The sequence below is a fragment of the Lupinus angustifolius genome, chromosome LG01, assembly GCF_001865875.1.
Source record: "Lupinus angustifolius cultivar Tanjil chromosome LG01, LupAngTanjil_v1.0, whole genome shotgun sequence".
NCBI lineage: Eukaryota > Viridiplantae > Streptophyta > Magnoliopsida > Fabales > Fabaceae > Lupinus > Lupinus angustifolius.
Window position 1 is genome coordinate 23,062,230 of NC_032009.1, and position 24,240 is coordinate 23,086,469.

The following is a 24,240-nucleotide window of genomic DNA, read 5'->3' on the forward strand; positions in this document are numbered from 1 at the left end:
ATATGAGAAACATGTATACATTCACAATGTAAAAATTTTATATTCTTTCAGTTTATTATTTAAATTCATTTTCAATTATTATCGACTCTTCAAAAAGTAATACAAATAAATGGTATATTAATTATGTATAAATGTTTACACTGAAAATATATAAATACAAATATGTGATGTTTGTTGAAGTGAGAGGAACATTTTAATAATTAGATGATAAGTAGGTTGAAGTGATACAAATATTTAATTTTTTTAACATATCCATACTTGTCATAATTGTTGCTACTCCCCCAACTACCGATTAATTTGAGGCAGATTCAAGAAAACAAACAACTCAATAAAAACTTTCAACCACTTTTACATAGGCATTTTAACTTGTACATAAACATTAAAATGTCATGCATTATATGGCGATTGAAAAATATTTTTAATCACCACATTTATCATTGACATAAGAATATATATTTTTCATAATATTTTATTGTCAAATTGCACATAAATTTGAAGGTGTAGCAGTTTTGATCTGAGTTGCAATTGCCATTACAAGAAATTGGGAGCTCTAATGGATTGCACTTGTCTAGGCACATGCACATATATTGAGAGATGAGAGGTTAGTAGTTGATTGCATGTTTCTTAAAGTTGGGTTAATGTCATTGCTTTTGAGATAACAAATGCTTAGTCCAATTCAGAAAAAGTGGTATAAAGAATACAACATTATCAAAACTTGCCCTATTAAGATGGTAGAGTATTTTTTGCTTGCAAGTTCTCAATGGTCTCTATCATGTATTCCTCTCAACTTCCACTTAGAGTCACTCTCCTCAAGTGATTCTAAACATTTTCTTAGGTTAAACTCTAATATATGTGCTTAGGATGACTCATATATACCTTAAGATAGACACGTAGATATAATTTATCTGATTTAATTAAGCCTTGTTGATTGAGAGGTAGTTTTGTGTTCATTTTTTATTGAACCATATTCAGCCTTATTTAAAGAGGTTAGACTCCTCTCCGGCCCTAGATTTCAACATGTGACACTTATAAATATTTAATGGTTCAAATTTTTCTTATTTTTAAATCAAAAAAATAACAAAATCATGTGTCCCCTTACTTTCCAAGTAATGGACTTTTCAGTATTCGAGAGAAGCCCAATCTATCTAAAGAGGTCTAATAATTTTATAATTAAATAGTAATTAAGATGAACTGCATGCATTCATGAATTTCCCTGCATGCATGGTTCAGTTTCTTTTGTTACCACTATCTCTCTTGAAAAAGAAGAAGAAAAAGAAAAGTGAAAGGAAGCTCAATAGTTTTAGAAATGGGAATGGTGATATCTAAAAGTGGAAAACTTAGAGACATATAACAACAAAGACCATGAACATTGTCTACTGTAGAAATTACAAACAGGAGATTGTAACTTTAAATCATGTTTCCTTGTCTCTCCACGAAGATTCTTCCCTAAACTCAACTCGATAACTTGTTATGTGGATCGAACTATTCGATATTTATTTTGTCTCATATCGTCTAATACTTGTTGGACTACTCTCATAACCGATCGATTGGTTATCTAAGTAAGAGTCTGACTTCTTTGTATATTGTATGTAGAAAATCAGTGTGTGAATTTTATTCTAAAAGCAAAGTCTGACCACAATTGATTATAGAAATTGGTACCCTCCTAACCTATATAATGAATGTATTTAAATAAACTTTAGTCTACACCACATTCAATGAACAGATAAAAAGGAAATGGGTTAGCTTCTTATTAATCAAATTTCTAAAAGAAAAATCTTAGTACCTATAATGCTAACAAAGAAAATATAGCTGTATATTTTAATTTGTTCTACACATGTTACGCTTTTATCATTAACAGAAAGAAGAAGAAAAAACAATTCTTGCAGTGGTGTCCAAGTTTTCAAATCTGTTAGGTTGTTCAGCTCAGCTGGAATAAATGCAACTCAGTTTACTAAATATGGCTGAACATCATACTGACTCCAACTTACCAAACTGGGGTTGATGATATTATGGATCAAGCTGTCAAATTAAATTTTTGAATAAATACTCATTAATCTCTCTCATGTTTTTTCGACCTTACTAATTTGGTTCTTCGAAAATTGAAGAACCTAATATGATCCAATTTCAAATTTGGGTCAAATTAGTTCTTTTCAGCATGTTTTAAAATACTTGGTAAGACTAATTTGACCCCAAAAATGACTAATTTGACCCACATTTGAAATTAGATCATTTTAGATATTTCAATTTTTGAAGGATACTTTAAAAAACATGAGAGATTAAAATGAGTAATTGTTCTAAAATTTTTTCTCCTTCTACCTGTTTAGGGTGTTGTGATGGTAGAAAATCAAAGAAAGAATTCAACTGTATCATGAGAAGTGTCACACCATTGCTTAGTTTTTGAAGTTGAGTTACATATAGTTATTCCAATATCGTATCATAATCTGACCCTCTTGATGTGTACTTACAAATGTCTAGTCCTATAAACTTCACGCTCTTAATATCTAATTCTTGGTGTAAGTTGTGTTAAGATAAGTCTCACATCTAATAAGAATAGAATTGAGTCATTGTTTATAAAACTTAGACAACCCTCATCCTATATATTAGTTTTTGAAATCAAGTTAAGTCTAGTTATTATGATAAACTAACTTCTCCATTAGTCTTCTTTATATGGTCCAATACTTCTGCAATCACATCACTTTTGCTTGAACTTTAGTTAAATTTGGCTGAACCTATAGAGTTATATATCTCACTCTTTCCATTAGAATGTCTTTTGCAAGAAATTAGTTGACATTATTATTGTTGTGGCTGAATGCCATTAAAAGTGGGTTGAATTTCCACCGAACCATGGTACAAATATAAGAACCTTTCGCTGTCCATGATTTTTGTTTGTATTTCAAAAATAGAAAATGTTGATAATTCCAATATATCTAGAAATAATGTTCTATGGTGTGGTCCAATATCTAAATTTAGAACACTCCTCAAATAAACATGAAAAGTCACTATTTTCTACAATGCCTTATTAGCCTATAGTTCAATATGTTTTAATGTTCTATAATATTTTAGAAACTCAATATATATTCATAATTTATTTTTTAATTATACATTTATTTATTATTCATCTTGTTCATTTTTTATATCTTCTATTCCTTTTAAATTAGTTTCCAAAGCTGATTAAATGTGATTATTTTAATCAAATTATATCAATATTTTATATCATTTAATGATTTTTGGAACTGTGTATAACTATATATATATATATAAATGAAACATAGTATAATTAAAAAGATAAGATATATTTATTTATCCCACTGTTAATGAAAAGATATGATATCTTTATTTATCCAAATATCACCTTTACATTCTTTCTGATTTGATTAATCATTGTACATGGTGTTCAAGTCTCTCTTTATATAAAAGTATAAATGTCATATTATATTATTTTTTCATTTATTTTTGTTTGTTCAATTACTTATTTCTATTCTTCTCATTCTCTCTTCCTATTTTTTACTTAAGAGTGTCTAAAGTATAGTTATATATGCTATATATATAAATAAAAGGAGCCAAAGGTGGTAGTTTTTCTTTTCAGTATTGGTCAGTTTCATTGATTGGAAGATATGGAAACATTAGAACTAATTGATGCTCATCAAATTCAGTCTTCTTCATCTTCATCTTCTTCCATTGATAGCAGCAACCACCCTTCTAAGACACCACCACCCTCTTCATCTTTGAGTTCCTCAAATGTCTTCATAAATAAAGGCAACACCAAAAACATAACTGATTTGAGGAGCACCCTTATTGAGAAACAAAACCAGCATAGACCCTTTTTATTTGTCAAAGTCTACATGGAAGGCATTTCCATAGGCAGAAAATTGGATCTGCTACCACATCATAGCTATGATGGACTTGTAAGAGATCTTAGCCATATGTTTAGGACCAAAATTCTCTGTAAGTTTTTATATCTTCTCAAAACCATTTCCTCTTTCAAGTTTCTTTCTTTTCAACAAGGGTTATATTCAAGTGATCAAAGTTGTTTTTTTTTTCAGACCCTCACTCTCAACCACTTAATTCTCAGAATTTTCATGTTCTAACTTATGAGGATCAAGAAGGGGACTGGATGATAGTTGGAGATGTGCCATGGGAGTAAGTATTATATATACTACAAATCCAAACTCAAATTAAATCTTATCTTACTTTTAAAAAAGCGGCACGAAGCTCTCATCTAGTATCGAGATTTGAACCTGTATTCTTGTCAAAAGTTAATCACATTGGAACGTTTCCGCGGCTGAAATACATTTTGAATTTGATAAATGTATTGCTTTTGAAGTACGTATTCGTGTGTGTTGTATAGATCTACCCGTTATTGATTGGAAATTGAAAACGGATATTAGAAAGAAACGATTACTTAATTAATATTTGATAGTATTTCATTGTATTTAATACAGGATGTTCTTGAATACTGTGAAGAGACTGAGGATCACAAGAGCTGGCAGATACTAGTTATGTTAATAATGCACACAGTTTCTCTCCACATAAGCTCATCAGAATATTCACTGTTCATAAAGTTTTGTCCTAGTAATTACTTAGTCGTTATTATATGATAGCAATATACACCCAAAATATATATATGTATAGCTTCTGACCTAATTGTTTAACTCAATGCATTGGTACAGTGTTCCTTAATCTCTCTGTTTTATGATGGTGTTCTAAATTACCATTTTTTAGTACTAGCTCAATTATTTTGTAGTCATTTGGTATATTATTCCATCTCCTTTTCATCAATACCAATATTACCTACAATGTATTGTTCATTTGTGTCTATCTTTAATGATGGAGTACTAAAAAAAAATCATGTTTTTAACACTCAATTGCATGTCTTGCTCAAAATTTATTAAAAGCTAGTAATGAAAGTGTGAAACATTGAAAAACAAGTACATTTTCCCCTAACACTCAATACAGCAATGGTTTTGGTTTGGTGAATATTAAAAAAGTACCAACTTTGTTTGTGAAAATGATAATGCTTAGACCCAAACAGTTGCTAATGGGATTTACTGAAAATGTTAAACGTTAGTTTGAGAGTTAGATTTTGGAGATGAAAAAATGTTTGTAAGCCATAAAATATACATGTAAAATGAGTCAAAAGCTTTTTATTTTTTTTTCCCTCTAAAATTCAACTCCCAACTAAACCCAACTGTTACATATTTGATAGTGAAACAATATTGTGGAAGATGTGTTTTAAAAATTAGAAATCAAGTTTTAGTCATTTCTGATTTCCTTCACTAGAACCATCTCATACTAACAACCAATACTTAAAATCTCAACTAGCTATCATTTTTTTATATTAGCAATGATATACTCTGACGCTATTATGATTTTAAACCTTTAATCATGCAAAGTTTTATAATGGACTAGCGTGTTTCACATTTTACTGTCAAGGGGTTGAAGTTTTATCAATTTTTTAAAATATATAATGTAATTTAAACATCTTCACAAAATGACAAATTAATTTACTCTATAACGAACAATATGATCAATAATCTTGTAATAGTGAAAAAATAGTTAATCCAAATATGTTGAATTAAATTATTCGTAAATAAAATAAGAGTAAATTACACTGACACTCCTGAGTTTTAGCGAAATTACATAAGTTACCTCTCACTTTTTTACACCTACATAAACCCCTGATTTTTAGATTTTCGTTACACTGACCTGCAATTAAAATAAGTGTAATCTTTTAAACAAAAATTGTGATAAATGCAATTTAGTTAAACAAAACATTATATTGTGGACACAAGTCCAAATAATATATGAGTCATTATTTCATTATTATTTTTGGTTCGTTACAATATATTATAAGAGCGATATAAACAATATCTCTTAGAATTGTTAATGTATTTTGTAACAAGAAATAATAAAGATACATTGATTTGTATATTATATGATGTTTTGCTTAACTTAATTGCATTTATCATTTTTTTGTTTAAAAATATTACACTTATTTCTCATGCAGAGTTGGTTAATGTAACGAAAATATAAAAAATTAGGGGTGTGTATAGGACTATAGGTGCAGAAAAGTAAAGGATGATTTATGTAATTTCGCTAAAACTGAGGGTGTTAGTGTAATTTACTCGTAAAATAATAAAACAGTTATCTCTTTTGGGCCAAGGTGATCCAAAACCTAATGAATTGTGGAGAAATATGGGCCTAAGCATATAGAAATAGCAATCCCAAAATCCAAAGACAATTGAAATTTGAAATCCCTTGGACAATGATTCAAATGTTGTAGTAACCCATAATCATCATCGTCATCTTTGAAAGTGATAGAATGAAAACCCCAGCTTCAGCTTTTTACAGAAACCCCGTCAAATTCAGGATGTAAGTTCTTCTCTCTATATCTATATCTATATCTATATCTATATCATTCTTTCATATAAATGATAAATAATTAATGCATCTCATTTTGTAGTCCAACTGCTGAAAACTTGGTACCAATTCGATTAGATATCGAAATCGATGCCCAAAGATATAAGGATGCCTTCACTTGGAACCCTTCTGGTATCTATTTTTATTACCATAGTTACATGTTACGCGATACTGTTTTCGGTCTCGATTTAGTCAGTTTTTACATTATTATTACGAGACTTCCTTTACTTATTATGAATTATAGACCCGGATTCGGAGGTTGTAGTGTTTGCCAAAAGGACTGTTAAAGACTTAAAGCTTCCACCTGCTTTTGTTACACAGATTGCTCAATCTATTCAAGTAATCACGACAATACACATTTCCATTTTCGAAATTGATAATTATTTGTTTTCTCATTTTACTTTTATTTCATGTTATATCAGTCACAGTTAGCTGAATTTCGATCGTATGAAGGCCAAGATATGTATGCAGGAGAGAAAATTGTTCCAATCAAGGCCTCTCTCTATTCCATTAATGTTCATTTCCTTTCATGGTATTGAATGTTTGTTTATTAACAAAATAATGTTGTTACTTTTTTGCAGCTTGATCTTCGTGTAAATCATACGCTCGTAAAGGATCACTTTCTATGGGTAGGTTTGGAACTTTTATCTGCCCATATTCTGCTCTTGTTTGTTTGTTCAGCTTGTGTGTGTCTGTGACTAATATCGCTCGATTCTAGGATTTGAACAATTTTGAGAGTGATCCTGAAGAGTTTGCGAGAAACTTCTGCAAAGACATGGGAATTGAAGATCCTGAGGTTGGAGTAAGTATCTGTAACTACCACTAATATATTAAATTACAAGGATAATACTTCCATGTCATAATAATAGTTTGATATATCCGTTATTGCGGACATGTTAGAGGCTTAGAGCAGTTTAAAACTCCATGCTCACCAAGAAAAGAAGGAGAAGAGTCATAAGTGAAATCTTAACTTGTGCCAATTGAAGTTATTTCACATTTTCTATCTTCTTGGGTACATAATATGATTTTGCTAGGTTGCAAAATTGCCTTGGAATGCCTCCTTTTTTGGGTGTTAAAGTAATAAATATCATGTATAAAAGTCGGTGGAGGAATTACATTGTTGTCTTCATCCGCGAAATTCAATCTCCCAAATTTCAATAAACACATAAACTCTTGAAAAATGAAAACATTTTAAAGGGTAAGATGTCTCTGTTTTGCAGCCAGCTATAGCTTTTGCTATTAGAGAGCAACTTTATGAGGTTAGTCACTCAATGGGTTGATTGGTACATCATTCTCATGAATTATATTTGGTTCAGTTACCATAATTTTAATTGGTTTTCATGTCTAGATTGCAATTCAAAGTGTGGTTTTAGCAAAAGAAAGCAGACTGAGCAAGAAGGGTCGTCGTGGGATTGATTACACTCCACTCAGGTGTTTTATACACTTGTGTCCTAGTTCAGCCAACCACGATGTGTTAAATGCATTTGTGAACACTAATCCATTATTTCATTTCTATTTTGTCAATGATTTATTAACAGTAAAGGAGGTGCTGTAGCAGTGGACTTGGTCAAGTTATTTGGTCAGAAATCAAGCGTAGTTCGGTGAGTCTATTTCATAAGTTTGAAGTGCTCTTGTTTTGCTCATTTACTGCTGAACATTTATATAATTATATTGGACAGCACATAAAGTTATGGATATTAAGTAGTTAAAATACTTCTTGATGTGTCATAATAGGATGGTTTCCTTAATGGCAGCTTTAATTTTAAGTAGTCCATAATCCTCAGAAACAGCTTGGGCAAGTAGTTAAGCAGTGGGCATGGTGTGACATATATGTTTGTGCAGTAAGGAACAAAGGAAAAAAAGGGTGCAGATAACAATTAAGAGGAAAAGCACTAAAGCAATGATGATAATGGTGGAGTAGAAAAAAAAAAGAAATGGAGTTTTGGATATATTTATAAGTTTTACTTTAAATTTCTATTTACACATATAACTATAAGTTTTATCAGTTTATTTAACAAATATACTGACTGAGATAAGGACTGTCATGAGATTTTTGAGACAAAAAGTGAAGAACAACATTCTCTTTATCAATTGTTCACAGGTGATTTAATTGTATAAATTTTCTAATTACACTCCATTTTCTACTTACCCATGCAACTTTTTTAATAAATTTAATATTTGAAGTCTTCTTTTTTTGAGCCATGAACTAATTTGCGAGCTTTGATTCAGAGTGTTCAGATCAAGAATTATGTGTTGGTTAAATTATAATTTTGGTCACCTTAGTTTCCACCTGTTTAAAATTTAGTCCTTATAGTTTTTCTTTTCAAATCAGTCCTCACACTTGCAAACATTTCCAAAATAGTCCCTGCCAATAACTTCGGTAACAACACTGTTATAACTTATAACACTGTCAGGTGACTAATCCATCAAGTGTTTCTTTATCCAGCAATTACTCTTTTAGGTGCTCAGTTAGTTACTTTTCCCCCAAGTAAAAATGTCTAGGTACAATTGGTGTACATTTGCAAGTGAGGACTGATTTGAATACACAAAACAACAGTGGGGACTAAATTGATAGAGTGAAAACTGTAGGGACCAAAACTATAATCTAGTCTTTTGTTTTTTATACCTTTAATTATAAAATTCAAAATGAGAGGTTCTAACAGGCTTGGCCTGCATTGCTTGAATGCATCAGGAAAAGAAAGGAGTGGGACGTGTATGAACCCATCGTGGACCTCCTATCCAATGAGGAAGTTGATGCCCTTGAAGCGAAGGAAGAGAGAAATTTCAGGTAATAGGCATTGAGGACAGCCAAGCCCACTAGGCAGGAGCCTCGTGTACTGAGCCACCCATTTTGGTACCGAGGTCAGTCGTGCCAGGCCGGAAGTGTATGGTTCAATGAGAGCTTCTACTGGATGGTTATAGAAGTTATTTGACCATTTACAAGTTTGTTTTATAGAACCAGTGATCAAATGATTCACCCTATTGTTATCATTTGCATTGTTATGTTGTGGTATTTCTTCTTGATCTTCTGTAATATATAAACCTTAGCGTGTATTAAGACAAAGCATTGATTGCTTATTATGTATTCTAAGGGACTTGATAAAAAAGTAGAAGATATAGTATCTAAACATGAATGTTTGCCCTAAATCATGTACAAGTGATAGTTGATTGATAATTACTAAGCTTGGTCTAAATATGTTTAGGCTTATTTTGCAAGGTCGGGTGAATAATAGGATTTTTTGGCATGGTTTGGTTGTAATGCTTGTTTAAATGCCTCCTTTTAACGAACCTATTTAATTGAATATTAAACATATTAATCAATTTTTTTAAAATATTTATAAGTTTGGTATTTAATTAGTGGAAAGTGAAGGTTGTGAAGGGGAGTGTGCAACATTTCTCTTAAATAAGTGATATAGAGTAGAGACTAGGAAGTAGAGACAGACTGAACAAATTGCCCGGATGTGTTGAGTGAAGTAAACAAATAAAGCTACATTAGTAGTTATGATTTTAATTTCAATGTGACTTATTATTTGAACTTGTAGAATACAATCCTTATTTTGTATATAACATATTCATTATAGTTTTATGTGCATTATATATGAAAGAAGACAAAAAGAAGATCAAGGAGGACTCCATAAAGCAGAAAGAAGGATCCAAGAATGCACCTCAACTAACTTTATATTTTAAGGAACCAACCAAAAGAAGTGTAAAATAAACAAGTTGATGAGGATGTGGAGAGGGAAATGGAGAGTACATTGAACAAAATCTCACCATGATTTTCTTTAGTCAATCATGGAGTCTCCTTTTTTGATGTTGGTAAAATTACAAACTGATTTGATTCAAAGGGAAAAGGGGCACTGATTTGATTCAGACCCTATCAAACACCTATATACCAATATATCTTATCATTTTCTACAATGAGGATTCATACCAGATTCAATACCCAGCTATAATATGATGCAATGATGATTTTTTTTTGTAACATTAGCATACAAAAACACTTGCTAATTGCTTCAGTGGGATATTTTTTTTGGGTAGGTAGAAGTAAGGTGAAAGAGTTGGGTCATGTTATGATGAAGATATGTTGCAGTCAGTGGATTTGGACTTATCCAGCATAGACCACATTACTTGAATATCTTCATAGCCACAAGCCATGACTTCACCTTGCAGATCCATTACACGCTTCTCTTGCTCTGCAAAATCATATCATACAATCAATATACGAGTATGTTATTATTTATAAATAGCAATGATAATGATGAATGCATAATATTGTTTGTTGGAGGAGCTGTCGCATCGGCCGCAACCATAATTTAAAACATTTATGGTGTTGTAGAAGAAAGATTATGCCATGCAGATAGTACAAACCTATTTGAGTCTTCTTACTATTATCCCTTGGTGGTTGCTGATTAAAGAGAGTGCAAGCTTTTTTGAATGGTGTTGTGATGGTCTTCTTCCATGAGGCCATTATTTGATATTAAACCCTTTGAAATTTCAACTAAGTCTCTTTACAATCAATGTATTCTCTGGGCCTTATATAATATTATGAGGTTGTCTATGTTATAAGAGAATTAATAAAGGGTAACAGAAAATGAAGAGAGGAACATAAAAACACAAAAACAGAAAAAAAGAGATTAGAGAGGCAAGATCCGTGAGATGAGGCTATTGATAGAAGAGAAATGAGTCCTTTTTATTGAGTTTCTTTATCTCACAAAACCAAAGGTCACCAAATATGTTATCACAAAGTATGTTTCAAACCAATAATAATAAGAAAAAACAGAAAAAAAATAATGAATATGTAATTTTTTAATTAACATGACATGTTTTCATTGATATATGATAACAGATTCTAGTCCTACCAAATGCACCCAACCACATGGTTCAGTAGTCCACACTCTCTCAACACAGACACACTTTCCTTCTTACACGTGATTTATTTTCCAATATAGTGTGTACTATTAATTTAATGAAGGGTGGACCCTCTTGTTGCTCTTCCAACTATAACCTTTTTCCTTCACCTTCAATGCACAGTTTCATCTTCACTTGTTCCTAACCTTTCTGTTTTCATCTTACCACTTGACATATTTCTGGAATTCTAGGTGTTTCTGTGGGTCTAGAGTAATGTACTATTATATATATTTGTCTGGGTCAAAACTATAGCATTAGATGTGCTAAAATGTATACTTGTCCTTTATGGTACTTTGGAGTAAAACAATGTTACTGTGATTATGTCAGGGGAGGAACTCCACCAATAAATGTATATCACCAATTAGACATTATCAATCAAATATTCGTTAGAGTAATAATTTAAAAAGATTTTTATTTTATCAACTTCCAGAAGACCATTGAAACTTAATTCTCTCATTTTAGTAGCGAAACGTAAATGGGTTTTTTCGTACTAATTTGTGATTCTTTTGGGAACTGATTCTCTTTCAGAAATGAACTAGAATTTTACCTGCAGTTTAAGTAAAAGAAAAGAAAAATAATTAATAATGTACACTCACTTACATGAATGAGTTACAACAAACAAGAAACTTTTTTATCCTTGGGTATTTCTCCTATGGTTTGATTCAAAACCTATAAGAAGCAGTACTAGAAACGACTATGCAGAGAGCTGTTGAATATACGACTAGCGTACCAGTATTTGACAATGTAACGTACCGTGTACTACTTACTCACACCCGTACAAAAGTGAACTATGTATCATGTGACTATGCTGAAGACATGTCCTAGCCGGACAAGACTTACAACTCTAAACCTAGGACCAAACAAATTGAGTCCATTCTGAACATTCTCGGATCTTGACCGGTCAACCAGACAATCTGGAAAGATATATCGTTGACCAGACAAGGGCGACAGTACATCACAGAGACCACTTCTCACACTCATATCTTACGCCACTTGCAGAGGACTATTATGACGTCTGAACGGCATAAACCTCTGCCACAAACCGCATGCCACCTACATCCTACATTTTCTGTCAAACGATAAAATAGGCTTACAATACCACTATGCAACCTACCACATACTATAAATCAACTATCCATAAAGTACGAATCTGTTAGAGCATCAAACACGGGGAAAACAACCTATGTTTGTCTGGGGCAGGTCTAACAAGGCGATTTGGTCAGCCAGGCCAACATCTATAGGAGGATATTCCTCACACCTCTTCATTATAAATAGGGGAATCCCCCTATAAGGAAGTTATATTCTAATATCTCGATATTATTCTCTTATTCTTACTTTTGCACAGTGCATTCTCATATCTCTCATATACTAATTTGATTGTCAGAAAATATTTTCAAATATCTCTCCCAACACTCTCAGACATATCTAAGAAGACTCTTCTTTAGGTACCATTTGTTCGGACCCTACTTCTCCAAGCCTAAAGACAATTATAAGCCTTTATTATAATTACTTTAAAGTTATTTAATTTTTTTTATTGATTATGACTAATGGGCACGTGTCTATGAAGTACCCAAGTGCATATATATGTTTGTTCAACCACACATTTTTACTCATTCAAAGGGTAAAACTAAGGATAAAATTAAGAAGCACATTTTATTGATGTACATAGATTTTATATACACAACAAACTTACTTTTTTTATAAATTTAAGATGTGTTTTGCCATGTTAGCAAAACCCTTTTAAATATTATAACATGTATTATCAATAAAAACACACCATATTGTGAAATCAGTAACTCAAATAAGTAAGCCAATATACCAAGGTCTAGTGTTCTAAACTTCATGTAATGTGATACTGACATGGTCTGGGGAATGAGAACGTGGGAGACTTATCAACACAATGCAACCAAAATATAACAATACTTGTGGGGTATCCATGCTGGAACTGTAGTACCTAACTTTGACATAAAATTCTCACATTGTAGCTAAGGAAATTTTAGTTTTAGGATTCATATAAAACCTGCATAAATAAGTTGAAGTATTAGAACTTCACATTAAATGTGAACACTAGTGTGAAGGTGCCATTGATTCTAATCATGGGTTGACAAAGATATTGCCATTTAGGTAACACTATCAGCTTCCCAATGCAGCTTAATTTGATTTGAAAATCTCCATAAAGTGTGTCTGGTCATTGGTTACAACAACATAACAATAGTTACATAAAGTAACAGAAATTGGGAGTAAAAAATGTTGCTCTATATTTGTGAAAACACATAAACAATGTGATCTTATGACAGTGACAAATCCACTTTGGCATTAATTTAATTCTTTTATGCGTTAAACTTTGCTCATATTATACTTGAATTTTTTAATCATTAAGGGCGTCACATGTAGTAAAATAAATGTCACAATGAGTGTGACTATGTTATAGTATTATTTTTATAGTGGTATCAAAACATGCTGGGTCAGAAAAAGTTTGGAGTTGTTACATTATTGACTTTACCCGCCAATGTGATTGTCGGTTAACTAACCCACTTACTGGGATCTGTCGACACTGAAGCATGTGAAACTCATTCTTACGACTTACCATATAAAAAAATTGTTAAATGATTTTTTCACCAAATTCAATACTTATGTATTTTAGTATACTTGAGCATGAGTCGACCCTACTCAATCATTCAGTCTGGTTCAATCATATGAAAATAATTAGATTCATGAGTTCTACGGTAGAGTTTGGGTTGAAAAATTAGACCCGGTCAATATTTAAGATCGAGTAAGGGACAAACATGATTCTACCCGAATTTTCTCATAGTATTAAAGATATTGTAGAGGTTAATTTTGGAATATGATTGTTGGTTAGGAAGTTAGGAATTAGTTAGTTATGTTTGTGTTACTTGTCTGTTTTACAAGTTTTATTTTTCCTCTTTTCTCTTGTATAAATAAGTCATATTGACTCACTTTTTCAGTCAATTCAATAATGAAAATATTATGAAGTATTCTTCAAACTCTAGTGTCAATTCACTTTTTCTATGGAACTTGAATCTTTGTTCTTCTTGTTCGTATCTTGAGTTCTTTCTTTTCAAGTATGGAAAGTCATGTTTTAACACATAGTCACTTAATCGTCATGTTTGTATGTGTGTACAAAGTAATGACATCTCTTTTTCGAAAGTATTATTAGTTCTCTAATTTTTCATCTTATACAGTTGATTAACAATATATATGCACATATCATCTCATATGACAAGTTACATATTTATAATAAGAACTAATATTAAGAATATTTTATCTAAAAAGGGTATACATCATATCTAATCGAGTCTAGTTTAGGTTCAGAGACTGGCTCGATCAACATTTGAGTTCATATTAAAAGGTTGGCTCAGACAACATTTGAATTCGAGCTACCTTCGGGTCTAGAGCCATGTTTAGGTTTTAAAAAAGTATCTCGATCAAATTTTAGGATCAAATACGGTATAAGTCTTACTCGACCCATGCTCACCATAGGTTGCCAATTTGTACCCACACTCGTAGTTACCTGAAAAATAATCACAGCAAGTCGAGTCTGGGTCTGTGTTTTTGACCAGCGAGTAATTGAGACGTGAGATTTTATGACTCACTATTGGATAGGTCTAGGTCCGAGCAATGAGGTACCCATACACGTGGGTACCGAAACCTACTATTCCTTCACACACACACACACACACACATATATATATATATATATATATATATTATTATATTATATATAGGGATCAGTTTACATCCAATTTAAGTTACACTCAATATTTGACATTCATTTTCTTAGGTCCAATGAACCAAATGAGTGAGTGCAATAAGTGATGAGAGAGAAAAAGAGAAATCTTAAATATTTTTTAAGTTTCACCCATTTGGTTCGTTGGATCTAAGAAAATGAATGATTGAGATTAAGTGTAACTAGTGTAACTTAAACTGTGTGTAAACAAATCCCTCTCATATAATATATTGTTAATCCATAATGTTATGTTGTTAATTTATAAATGATTATTATGTTATTAAAGAGTGATGTTGTATTTATTAAGTAGTGATGTTATGTTGTTAATTGATATGTATAATTCAATATTTTGTTGATTCAACAATTCTTACCCCAAAAAATTGACATCATAATGTCGAAATAGTCAATTAAAATGTGTTTAAAATTTAAATATATTTTATAATTTTCCATCTTGATGATTACCTAAATAACATGTAAGATTGTAGGAAACAAACACACAATTACATAAGTTACCTACAATTATTTTTAATATTTTTTGAATTTATCGTATCCGTAGATCTACTAAGTACTGAATGACCCATGAGTAGTAGACTCATTGAGTATTAATACAGGTTTGGAGCGAGTCTGGGTCCAAAAATAAAACAATAGAACGGGTTCGAATAATCACTACCCGAACTCATCCAGACCTATTTTCATCCCTCACCCCAACATATTAGTGTATGATTGTTTTTTAAACTTTCATCTCATTTTACATTAGCTATTTTTTTTATAATTAAACAAAGGAAATCAACATGAATGATGTATGAAAATATTAAACGTGTAAAATTTTTTATATTATTTTACATAAATATTAAAGTTATTGAAAATCCATATCATACTTTTAAAATGGAGTTTTCCAATGTGTACCACATGGAGTGGCGGAGAATTATAGGGGCAAGTGGGAGCTGTCCCATAAATTTTCCCCTTACCATATTTGTTATTGAATAAAATGTGTCACTCTGTGTATGTTGTTTGTTGTGAATGATCAGAAAATACTTAATTATTAAACTTCTAAATTATAAAATAAATTTTTATGATCAATCCTAACAAATAACACATTGAGTGACACAATTTTTGTAAGAACGCATGCACTCCGTTTACCTACATTCAAATGATGCTTTTATGGGATACTAATTGAAGCTCACATATTTATTTAATTTGAAACTTGATAAATAAATATTGTCCAACTTGTGTGTCATTCTAAAAATTATACATAATAGATTTAATTATTTTACATATGTATACATTACTTATAATAATATGACTTCATGTGAGTTCAAAATTACTTTATACTTGATGAAAGAGATTATGTTTGTATTGATAATATATATATATATATAGTATAAAATTCATACACTGAGAGTGCAATTTTTTTATACATGCACTCAATCATCCACTATTCATTTGGATTACTTTTTTTTAAAAGTCAATCATAATTTAATTTCATTGGCAGATCAAGTAGTGATAGTGTATAAAAGTCATACACTGTCAATAGATACATATTTTTCTCATATATATATCCTAAGAATGTTTATAAGTCACTTAATATTGATAATATATTTATTTTTGTCCAGCAATTATATGTTATGGATTTTAATGACTAAGAGAAGATTAGTTTGAGATATCAATTTCAACATTTTATTCTTGATGTTCTTAGTCATTCAAGTTTGAAAAACTTTCAACAATATGTCGTTAATCATATATTGTTTTATTAATTTATTCGTCTTATCTTAACTACTGTGGTTCAATTAACATAAATATCATTTTCAACAACAAAAAATAACCAAACAAAATTAGGTAGGAAGATAGAAGATAAATTTATTGCAGACAGCATAGTGATTAATATTAAAAAGAAAATAACTGAAAATTTTAGTTATAATACAATTTGTAATTAAATTTTGTTACTCCTAACATTTTGATCAAGATCCGCTACTAACCACATGGCAGGTGTTTAGAAAATCAAATGAATAATTTTGTACAGGAAAATGAAAATATGATATTTCAAAGTATTAAATAAACTAAATTTATTTTAAGTATTTTTAACAAGTGTTATAGGTCACATATTCTGGAATCCCTTATAAAATTTTACATTCATATCATTGGTAAACATAAGGAGGAATATAATATTCTCCGTGGTCATTATTATAAAATATTACTTAAAATATTTTTGTAATTTTTTATAAATTGATTTACATTTTTTTGAAATATTTATTATTTGTTTATTGTTCGTTAATAAGAAACAATTATTTAGACTTTTCAATGAGACTTAAGATTATAAAATTATATTGTTATAATATGTTTTACAAAAAAACAAAAAAATTAACAAGGTGCATACCATATCTATTATCCAAAAAATGTATTATTTGGTCGAAAAAAACATATTTAAATTAAAATTTTAATAATTAAATAATTTTTTTTTTTGTCAATTACAGTATTTCTTCGGTCATTCTAATAAAATTTTGACATTTAATTAATATATTATTTCCTTTTCCACAACATTCTTTAGTATGTGTCATATTGTATTAAAATATAATTGAAGACAAAATTTGAGACAATTACCATCCCTAAGGAACGTGCTAGAAGATTTAAATTGTCTGGTGCAATGCATTATCTGATTGACAACTGAACAGTGATAATTAATGTAGGTATGGTCATTGTTTTATGAATGAAAATAAATCTTATAATTAATAACAATGATTTGAGATGATTGGATTTTGTCTTTCACATGTAGACATATATTGCATCTTTGTTGTGCCCATTAAATGCTCCGTTTTCCTTTCATCTATAAATAAATAAAATTCCTCTATATTACTAGCTCTTTATTCGCATGGAAATTTTTTTATGTTTCAATAATATAAGAATTTTATACAATAAAATCAATATTTATTTTTCAGTAAAAGTAATAAATAATATTTTATACACACCGATGAAACATATATACTAAACCCTTTTTAATACATTGTTAGAGTTTAGGCAATAAAGTTATTCTTCAGCTCATATTTAATTGGTTTTAAACTTATAAGAATATATATTGCAAAATAAAAAACTGTTCTACAAAAAATGAAACTTAACCCTCTTATAAAAAAATGAAATTTAACCTATTGTGATATTCAATTCAGGACATGAGATTTACTAACATTCACTAAATTATGAATCACTTTTTATCAACTAAAATATTTTCCTTTTTTAATAAATCTATAGTTATATGGGGTCTGTAAATGGAAATAAGAAAATATTAGCCCTTTCTTCACCAATATCTTCCTTATTTTAACTTAAAATCCTGGAGTAATTTTTTAAACATGTCACTAAAAGTTGAGTATAATATCTATGCATCATAATGCAAAATTAATATATCATCAAAATTCATTTACATTACTTTTTAAGAATTAACAATGATTAAATATGAATAATACTTTGATATAAATGACAATATATAAAAAACATAATCGGATAAACTTGTTCTTCTTAAAAGTTCACGTTATGGCCAATCGACCTATTATTTTCTTATATCATCCTAAAAGTGGACCAAGACCTAGTCAATTAAGACAGAATAGAAAGGCTATAAAATATAATATGTATATCCTAACTATTTATTTCCACATACATATAATCTACAAGACACCACTAAATTCGGCCTTAACAAGTACACATTCAATAGTCCAATGAAAAATTGTTCACGCCCTCGTCTATTATTTTTTAAGGTACTCGCTTAGGACTTAATCCAACACTAATCAAAACATTTCAGGACCGAACCAACTATAGAATATTTAATATAAGTAACAATTACTATACATATTTGTTGATGACCATTATAAAAGAAAAAGAAGAAAGTAAAGAGAATTCACACCGATAAAATTATGCATAGTAATATTTATGCTCTGGAAATGATTGGTCTTCAACTGTGAATCAAAGAATGCTCTTCATTATAAAAAAATAACATCTAAAATAAAATGTTATGACATATTATCCTTTTATTTATAAGGATACATTTGTACTTTTAAAATCAAAACAAAAACAAGAGTTATCTCTTTAATATTTGAGATATTGCTTTTCCCAATGAATAATTTAATGCTTAACATTTTTTGAAGGGGAGGTATCACTTACTTCTAAGTTAAAAAAAAAACATACTCAACATTCATTATAGAAAAATCTAATAGTTCAAATTTACTCACTAATTCAAAACATTAGATTTTTTAATGTGAATAGTTTTTTTAACTTATTCTTAGAGTAGGTGAATCCCTTCTTTCTCTTGGAAGAAAAAAAATGTTATTTATAAAGTGCTACATTTTAATATATACAAGGGTAGGATAGGGACGATTTAATTTGCATAGACCATACCTTTGACTGATTACATTTGAAATTGTTTTTCTAAGCTGAAATTAAATGGTTTTTTTAAAGGGTAAAATACCTTCTACTCTAATTCAATTCGGTGGTGGATTGGTCAATAAGACAAGTTCAAATGCATCTAAAAAGCAACCCTCCTAGTCCTACCTACTAAACCTCTACATCATCGATCTTCTTTTTCTTCATGCATGACTACGATATTAAAAATAATAAAAATTACTATTCAATGAAAAAGTGAGATTTGCAAAGAGTAGATTTCCAAGATCCATCATAATCAAAGAAAGTTACCCTTAGTTGAATGATTCTATAAATCAAAGCAAATTGACTTATTTTCATTCCCTTGAACCACAGTTCTGTGTCGGTGTGATGTTTAGCTTATTTTCTTTTCCATCATAATCAATGTTTAGTTTATCCATCATAATCATTATTTGAAAATATTAGATGAATTTGGTTTTCAAATATATAACATCTATTTCATTAATTTGTTAGAATAGTCATAATAAGCTTTATTTACTTTATCAACTTGTACTTATATGTGAAATGTGAAGTTGATGATCCTCACTTTTGTCTATAAACAAATTGAATAAGGTTATCTGGTTAAAAGTGAATATAGCCATATCAATAAATTCTATTAGTTTTGTTATGAAATTTTGACGAAGTAAAAGTTATGGGACCAAAAATACATTTAAATTAAAACAAAATTTTCCTTTATCTTATAAAATTAGGGGTGGGTGAATAATCACACATAGCTTATCGCAACTTAGTCTAACATACTTATTATATATACCCTTGTAGATATTAAATCCCAATTGAATAAATTTGTACTGTAAATTTTTGCGGGAGAAATATAAGTATTATTTTATTACACATTTTCTTCACATCATGATTCAGCATTAGATATTTTTTGACATATTTACTTTATAATCTTTTCCTCTATTAGAAATCATATATAGTGAAACCATCAAGATTAATTAGTAGTCAGCTATCCTAACTTAATCATATGTCTTACTTCGAATTGCTAAGAACGTATGTGAGAGTTTTGGCACCCATTGTTATACTAAACAATTTGAATAAAATTACCTATATGAAAAATATATTTTATTCAAACAAATATGTAAGTTATTACATACCAATTTTGTTGTATGAATTGGACTTGTAGTTATATTAACCAATTTGAACAGAACTACCTATATGAAAATATACTTTGTTCAAACAAATATATATATATATATATATATATATATATGTATTGAAAAAATAAATGAAATTATGAAACTCCTTTCTTTTTGTTGTATATTCCCTTTAACTATTTTATTATAATGAGTAAATTACACTGACACTCCCTAGGTTTTAACGAAATTACACAAACCACCCTCAGTTTTTTACACCTACACAAACCCCTAATTTTTATACTTTCATTACACTGATGACACTGCATGAGAAATAAGTGTGATCTTTTAAACAAAAAATGGTATATTGTGGAGACAAGTTCAAATAATATACAAATCAATGTATCTTCAATATTTTTGGTCATTATGATATAGTATAAGAACAATTTAAACAATATATCTTTAGAATTGTTAATGCATTCTGAAACCAAAAATAATAAAGCTACATTTATTTGTATATTATTTGGACTTATTTGCATACTATATCATGTTTTCTTCAACTTAATTGTATTTATCACATTTTTTGTTTAAAAGATTACACTTATGTCTCATACATGAGTGATCGTTGTATTGAAAGTATAAAAATTAGGGGTTTGTATAAGTATAAAAAAGTGAGGCATTGTTTGTGTAATTTCACTAAAGTTCAGAGTGTGTCAGTGTAATTTACTCTATTATAATTGAAGGTTCAAATCTCTAAAAATGGTGATATGCTAATGATTATAAGGGTATAAAACAAATTTTAATGATGTTGGTGATTGTGATGAGAGTAATAACAACATTATTTTCAAGCATTTTAGTAATAATAAAAAAAGACTGAATCCCAATTTGACAAGGGTGGAAATCTGTTATTCATAAAAGTGTATCACTCAATGTGCAATTGCTTATGATTGGTCAGAAAAATAATTAACTATTAAAATTTTAATTTAAATATATTTTTTTAACCAATCACAAACAATAATATATGAAGTGACACACTTTGTGAGAGAGCAAATGTAATCCTATTTTACAATGGCTATAGTGTATTTGTCATGTTGGGAGTGTGAATCCTGAGTCCAATGCCTATTTGTCTCAAATGTATGTAAACATGTGTCACACTATATAATCAATGGTTGAGATTAAATTTTAAATTAAAAAGTGTAACTCGATTTGAATCACTCATTTTTCGTCTACCTGTTTTGATTTTTACATAATTTTTATCCCTAAAGCAATTATGAGAATTGAATATGTATGGAACTAATGAAGAAAAGAACCTCCTCCGTTTTATTTTATATACAATAAATATAGGAATAATATTCATCTAATTCTTCTTATTTATGAAATTCATTACTATTTTTTGTTTGAATTCCAATTTTTGAAATCTTAAATTTTCAAAAGGAGTCTTTATGTTAGTTTAAAATAAGAGAACAAAATATTTTCTGGTATTAGAAGATAAAGTATATCCTCCAACCACTAAAATTATAACATATGCCAATTTTAATTTTACAAATATTTTTGCCATAATTATAGTAATGAGAGTGTATAATAACTTATCTCCCAAAGGTATTTTGTTTTGTAAAGAAAAATATGGAATGGTGAGGAAAAAAGTAATGGGCTTCCCCCACACGAAACCGAAGCATGAATGGGCCATAACCATTAAACATTTTCGCAAAAGTTTTACGTTTTAGCTCAAATTATATATTTTGTGTATCATTTTATTCAATTTTACAATGAGTTTAAAATGTATGCATTGACAGTGTAAAGATTTATACACAGTCAGTGTATCATTCATCATTCATTTGTAATACTTTTATTTAAAAGTTAATAATAATTAAAAATCAATGGTGGATGATATAGTGACAGTGTAAAAAACTATCGGTGTATATATCTTTTTTCCTTTTACAATTAACTTGAACAACGATAATAGCTCCTTATATTTGGTATTCATCGCCTATCTGTCATCTCATTATTCTTCTTGTTCGCTTCTTTTTTTGTCCCTTGTCTTCAGAATCACGTGATTGTTGCCTATTCTAATCTATGGAATATTTAGAATTAGGCCTTCTGGAATCATATATAAACAAAATAAATTTTAGGGGTTTATAGTGATTATTCGCACCACTCAACCATAATCATTCATTCTTTAAATTATACTTGTATAAATAGTGGAATGGAAAAGTGGAAATTTGATGAATACTTTATACCAAAATTTCATAGAGGATGCCTGGAAAGGAGAAATGTGGTTTATATTAATTTAGATTAGTTCTATATCCTTGTGCCACATTTTATTACTTTAGGTTATAGGTTACCATGCTAGCATGAATTTTTTTTTTCCATTTGATAATAACAGAAGAAAATTAGTGACTTGTACAAATACTGAAAACTTTTCTATGTCACACCAAAAATAATCCCTTTTTTCCCTTTCAATTACCCTTTAGAATTTGAGTCACTTTTGTGGTGCTTTCATTGTTAAGATAAGTTATTAGTTGGACCCCATAAGCTAGCATTTGGTTCCTCTTCCATTCAAGTTGCAAAGACTGATATTGCTGATTGTATAAATGATAAGATTTGTGTGCCCTTTTTTCATCTTTTATTTATTAATCATAACTCAGTTACTTGGGTACATAATCCTTTTCAAAAGGACTATATATATTATTCAAAATCAAGTACTTGAAAAAAGTAAGCTGTTTATCTAAAAATATCTCAACTTTTTGTTGCTAATGATATTCAGTTCACAATGCTTTCTAACATCAAATATGAATATATGTGATATAAATATGAGGTCATTTCAAGGGACACAAACCAAGCAACTTCCACCATCTAAGATGCCAGGTATATTTACTCTTCAAGCGACAATTTAATTAGGTGTTGTTAAAACCGTACCGATTATTAAACCGGTCAGAGTACTGGTATAATGGTTTAATTGGTGATTTAGTAATTAAACCGCGTGTCAAATAAGTCGGACATATCTGCTTATATTTATATATATAAACCTATAACAATTTTTTTCCAAATAGTTAGATACTCAAATTTACAATTCATATTCATAATCTATTCAAAATTCACATAAACAAACAACTTTAAGTCTTTAACAAATTCAAAGTCTAAATTACAAAATATATATCAATCTAAAAGTATCATTTTACAACCACAAAATATAAATAAATGACACAAGTTCACAATTCACTCTACAAAACAAATAAATTTGGAGTTTTAAGTCAAAGTTGTCTCATATCGAGATTATATTTTTGCACCAAATCCTATCTTCAGACAATATTCCAAGATTACACAAATGTCATTGAGATTAAACACGAATGTTAGGAACAAAACGTGTAATCTAAGTATGCCTTGGAAGAATGTGTCTTGAAGTGTTGAAGAAGAATTGGAAAGATAGGTCACTTTGTAATGAGTTTTTAAGTTTTTTTAAAAAAAATTTGTATAATCCAGCCGGTTTAGTCAAATACTACCCGGTTCACCGGTTTTGAAAAATATTTGTGTAATCCAGCCGGTTTAGTCAAATACTACCCGGTTCACCGGTTTTGATACTTGGCCAGTTCAACATCTGTACTGTACCGGTTAGGGGTCCAGTTCACAGATTTTCTGATCGAACTGACCGGTATCTTTTTTACATCATTCATT

General features: G+C 29.6%; 3 protein-coding genes across 6 annotated transcripts; 2 read left to right on the top strand and 1 right to left on the bottom strand.

Moving 5' to 3' along the window:
- LOC109342744 (auxin-responsive protein IAA31-like) lies at window positions 3,499–4,796 on the top strand. The gene is made up of 3 exons (XM_019580726.1): window positions 3,499–3,945; window positions 4,044–4,140; window positions 4,443–4,796. The coding sequence occupies exons 1-3, from the start codon at window positions 3,615–3,617 to the stop codon at window positions 4,495–4,497; spliced, it is 483 nt and encodes a 160-aa protein (XP_019436271.1). The 5' UTR covers window positions 3,499–3,614; the 3' UTR covers window positions 4,498–4,796.
- On the top strand, window positions 6,254–9,596 carry LOC109356640 (chromatin structure-remodeling complex protein BSH). The gene is made up of 10 exons (XM_019600067.1): window positions 6,254–6,372; window positions 6,464–6,552; window positions 6,665–6,759; window positions 6,843–6,914; window positions 7,002–7,049; window positions 7,139–7,222; window positions 7,641–7,679; window positions 7,769–7,851; window positions 7,959–8,021; window positions 9,113–9,596. Exons 1-10 carry the CDS (start codon window positions 6,323–6,325, stop codon window positions 9,210–9,212), a joined length of 723 nt encoding a protein of 240 aa, XP_019455612.1. The 5' UTR covers window positions 6,254–6,322; the 3' UTR covers window positions 9,213–9,596.
- LOC109356647 lies at window positions 10,176–11,044 on the bottom strand. 4 transcript variants are annotated; one of them, XR_002108768.1, is made up of 4 exons: window positions 10,789–11,041; window positions 10,487–10,613; window positions 10,371–10,436; window positions 10,176–10,335 (listed from the first exon to the last, which is right to left on the bottom strand). XR_002108768.1 is itself a non-coding variant. In XM_019600102.1 (3 exons), coding segments are annotated over exons 1-3 (222 nt in total). In that variant the 5' UTR covers window positions 10,889–11,044; the 3' UTR covers window positions 10,176–10,449. The 4 variants fall into 4 exon arrangements, 3 of the variants coding, with proteins under 3 accessions (XP_019455647.1, XP_019455633.1, XP_019455623.1); XM_019600102.1 differs by having other exon boundaries at window positions 10,176–10,451; window positions 10,494–10,613; window positions 10,789–11,044; XM_019600088.1 differs by having other exon boundaries at window positions 10,176–10,436.

Bases quoted from the DNA above. Each gene is read 5' to 3' on its own strand.
- LOC109342744 (XM_019580726.1), top strand. From the start codon at position 3,615: ATGGAAACATTAGAACTAATTGATGCTCATCAAATTCAGTCTTCTTCA. The intron at 3,946-4,043 runs GTAAGTTTTTAT...TTTTTTTTTCAG, and splicing joins GTTTAGGACCAAAATTCTCT to ACCCTCACTCTCAACCACTT. The intron at 4,141-4,442 runs GTAAGTATTATA...TATTTAATACAG, and splicing joins GTTGGAGATGTGCCATGGGA to GATGTTCTTGAATACTGTGA.
- LOC109356640 (XM_019600067.1), top strand. From the start codon at position 6,323: ATGAAAACCCCAGCTTCAGCTTTTTACAGAAACCCCGTCAAATTCAGG. The intron at 6,373-6,463 runs GTAAGTTCTTCT...CTCATTTTGTAG, and splicing joins AACCCCGTCAAATTCAGGAT to TCCAACTGCTGAAAACTTGG. The intron at 6,760-6,842 runs GTAATCACGACA...ATGTTATATCAG, and splicing joins AGATTGCTCAATCTATTCAA to TCACAGTTAGCTGAATTTCG.
- LOC109356647 (XM_019600088.1), bottom strand. From the start codon at position 10,888: ATGGCCTCATGGAAGAAGACCATCACAACACCATTCAAAAAAGCTTGC. The intron at 10,614-10,788 runs GTTTGTACTATC...ATGATTTTGCAG, and splicing joins TAGTAAGAAGACTCAAATAG to AGCAAGAGAAGCGTGTAATG.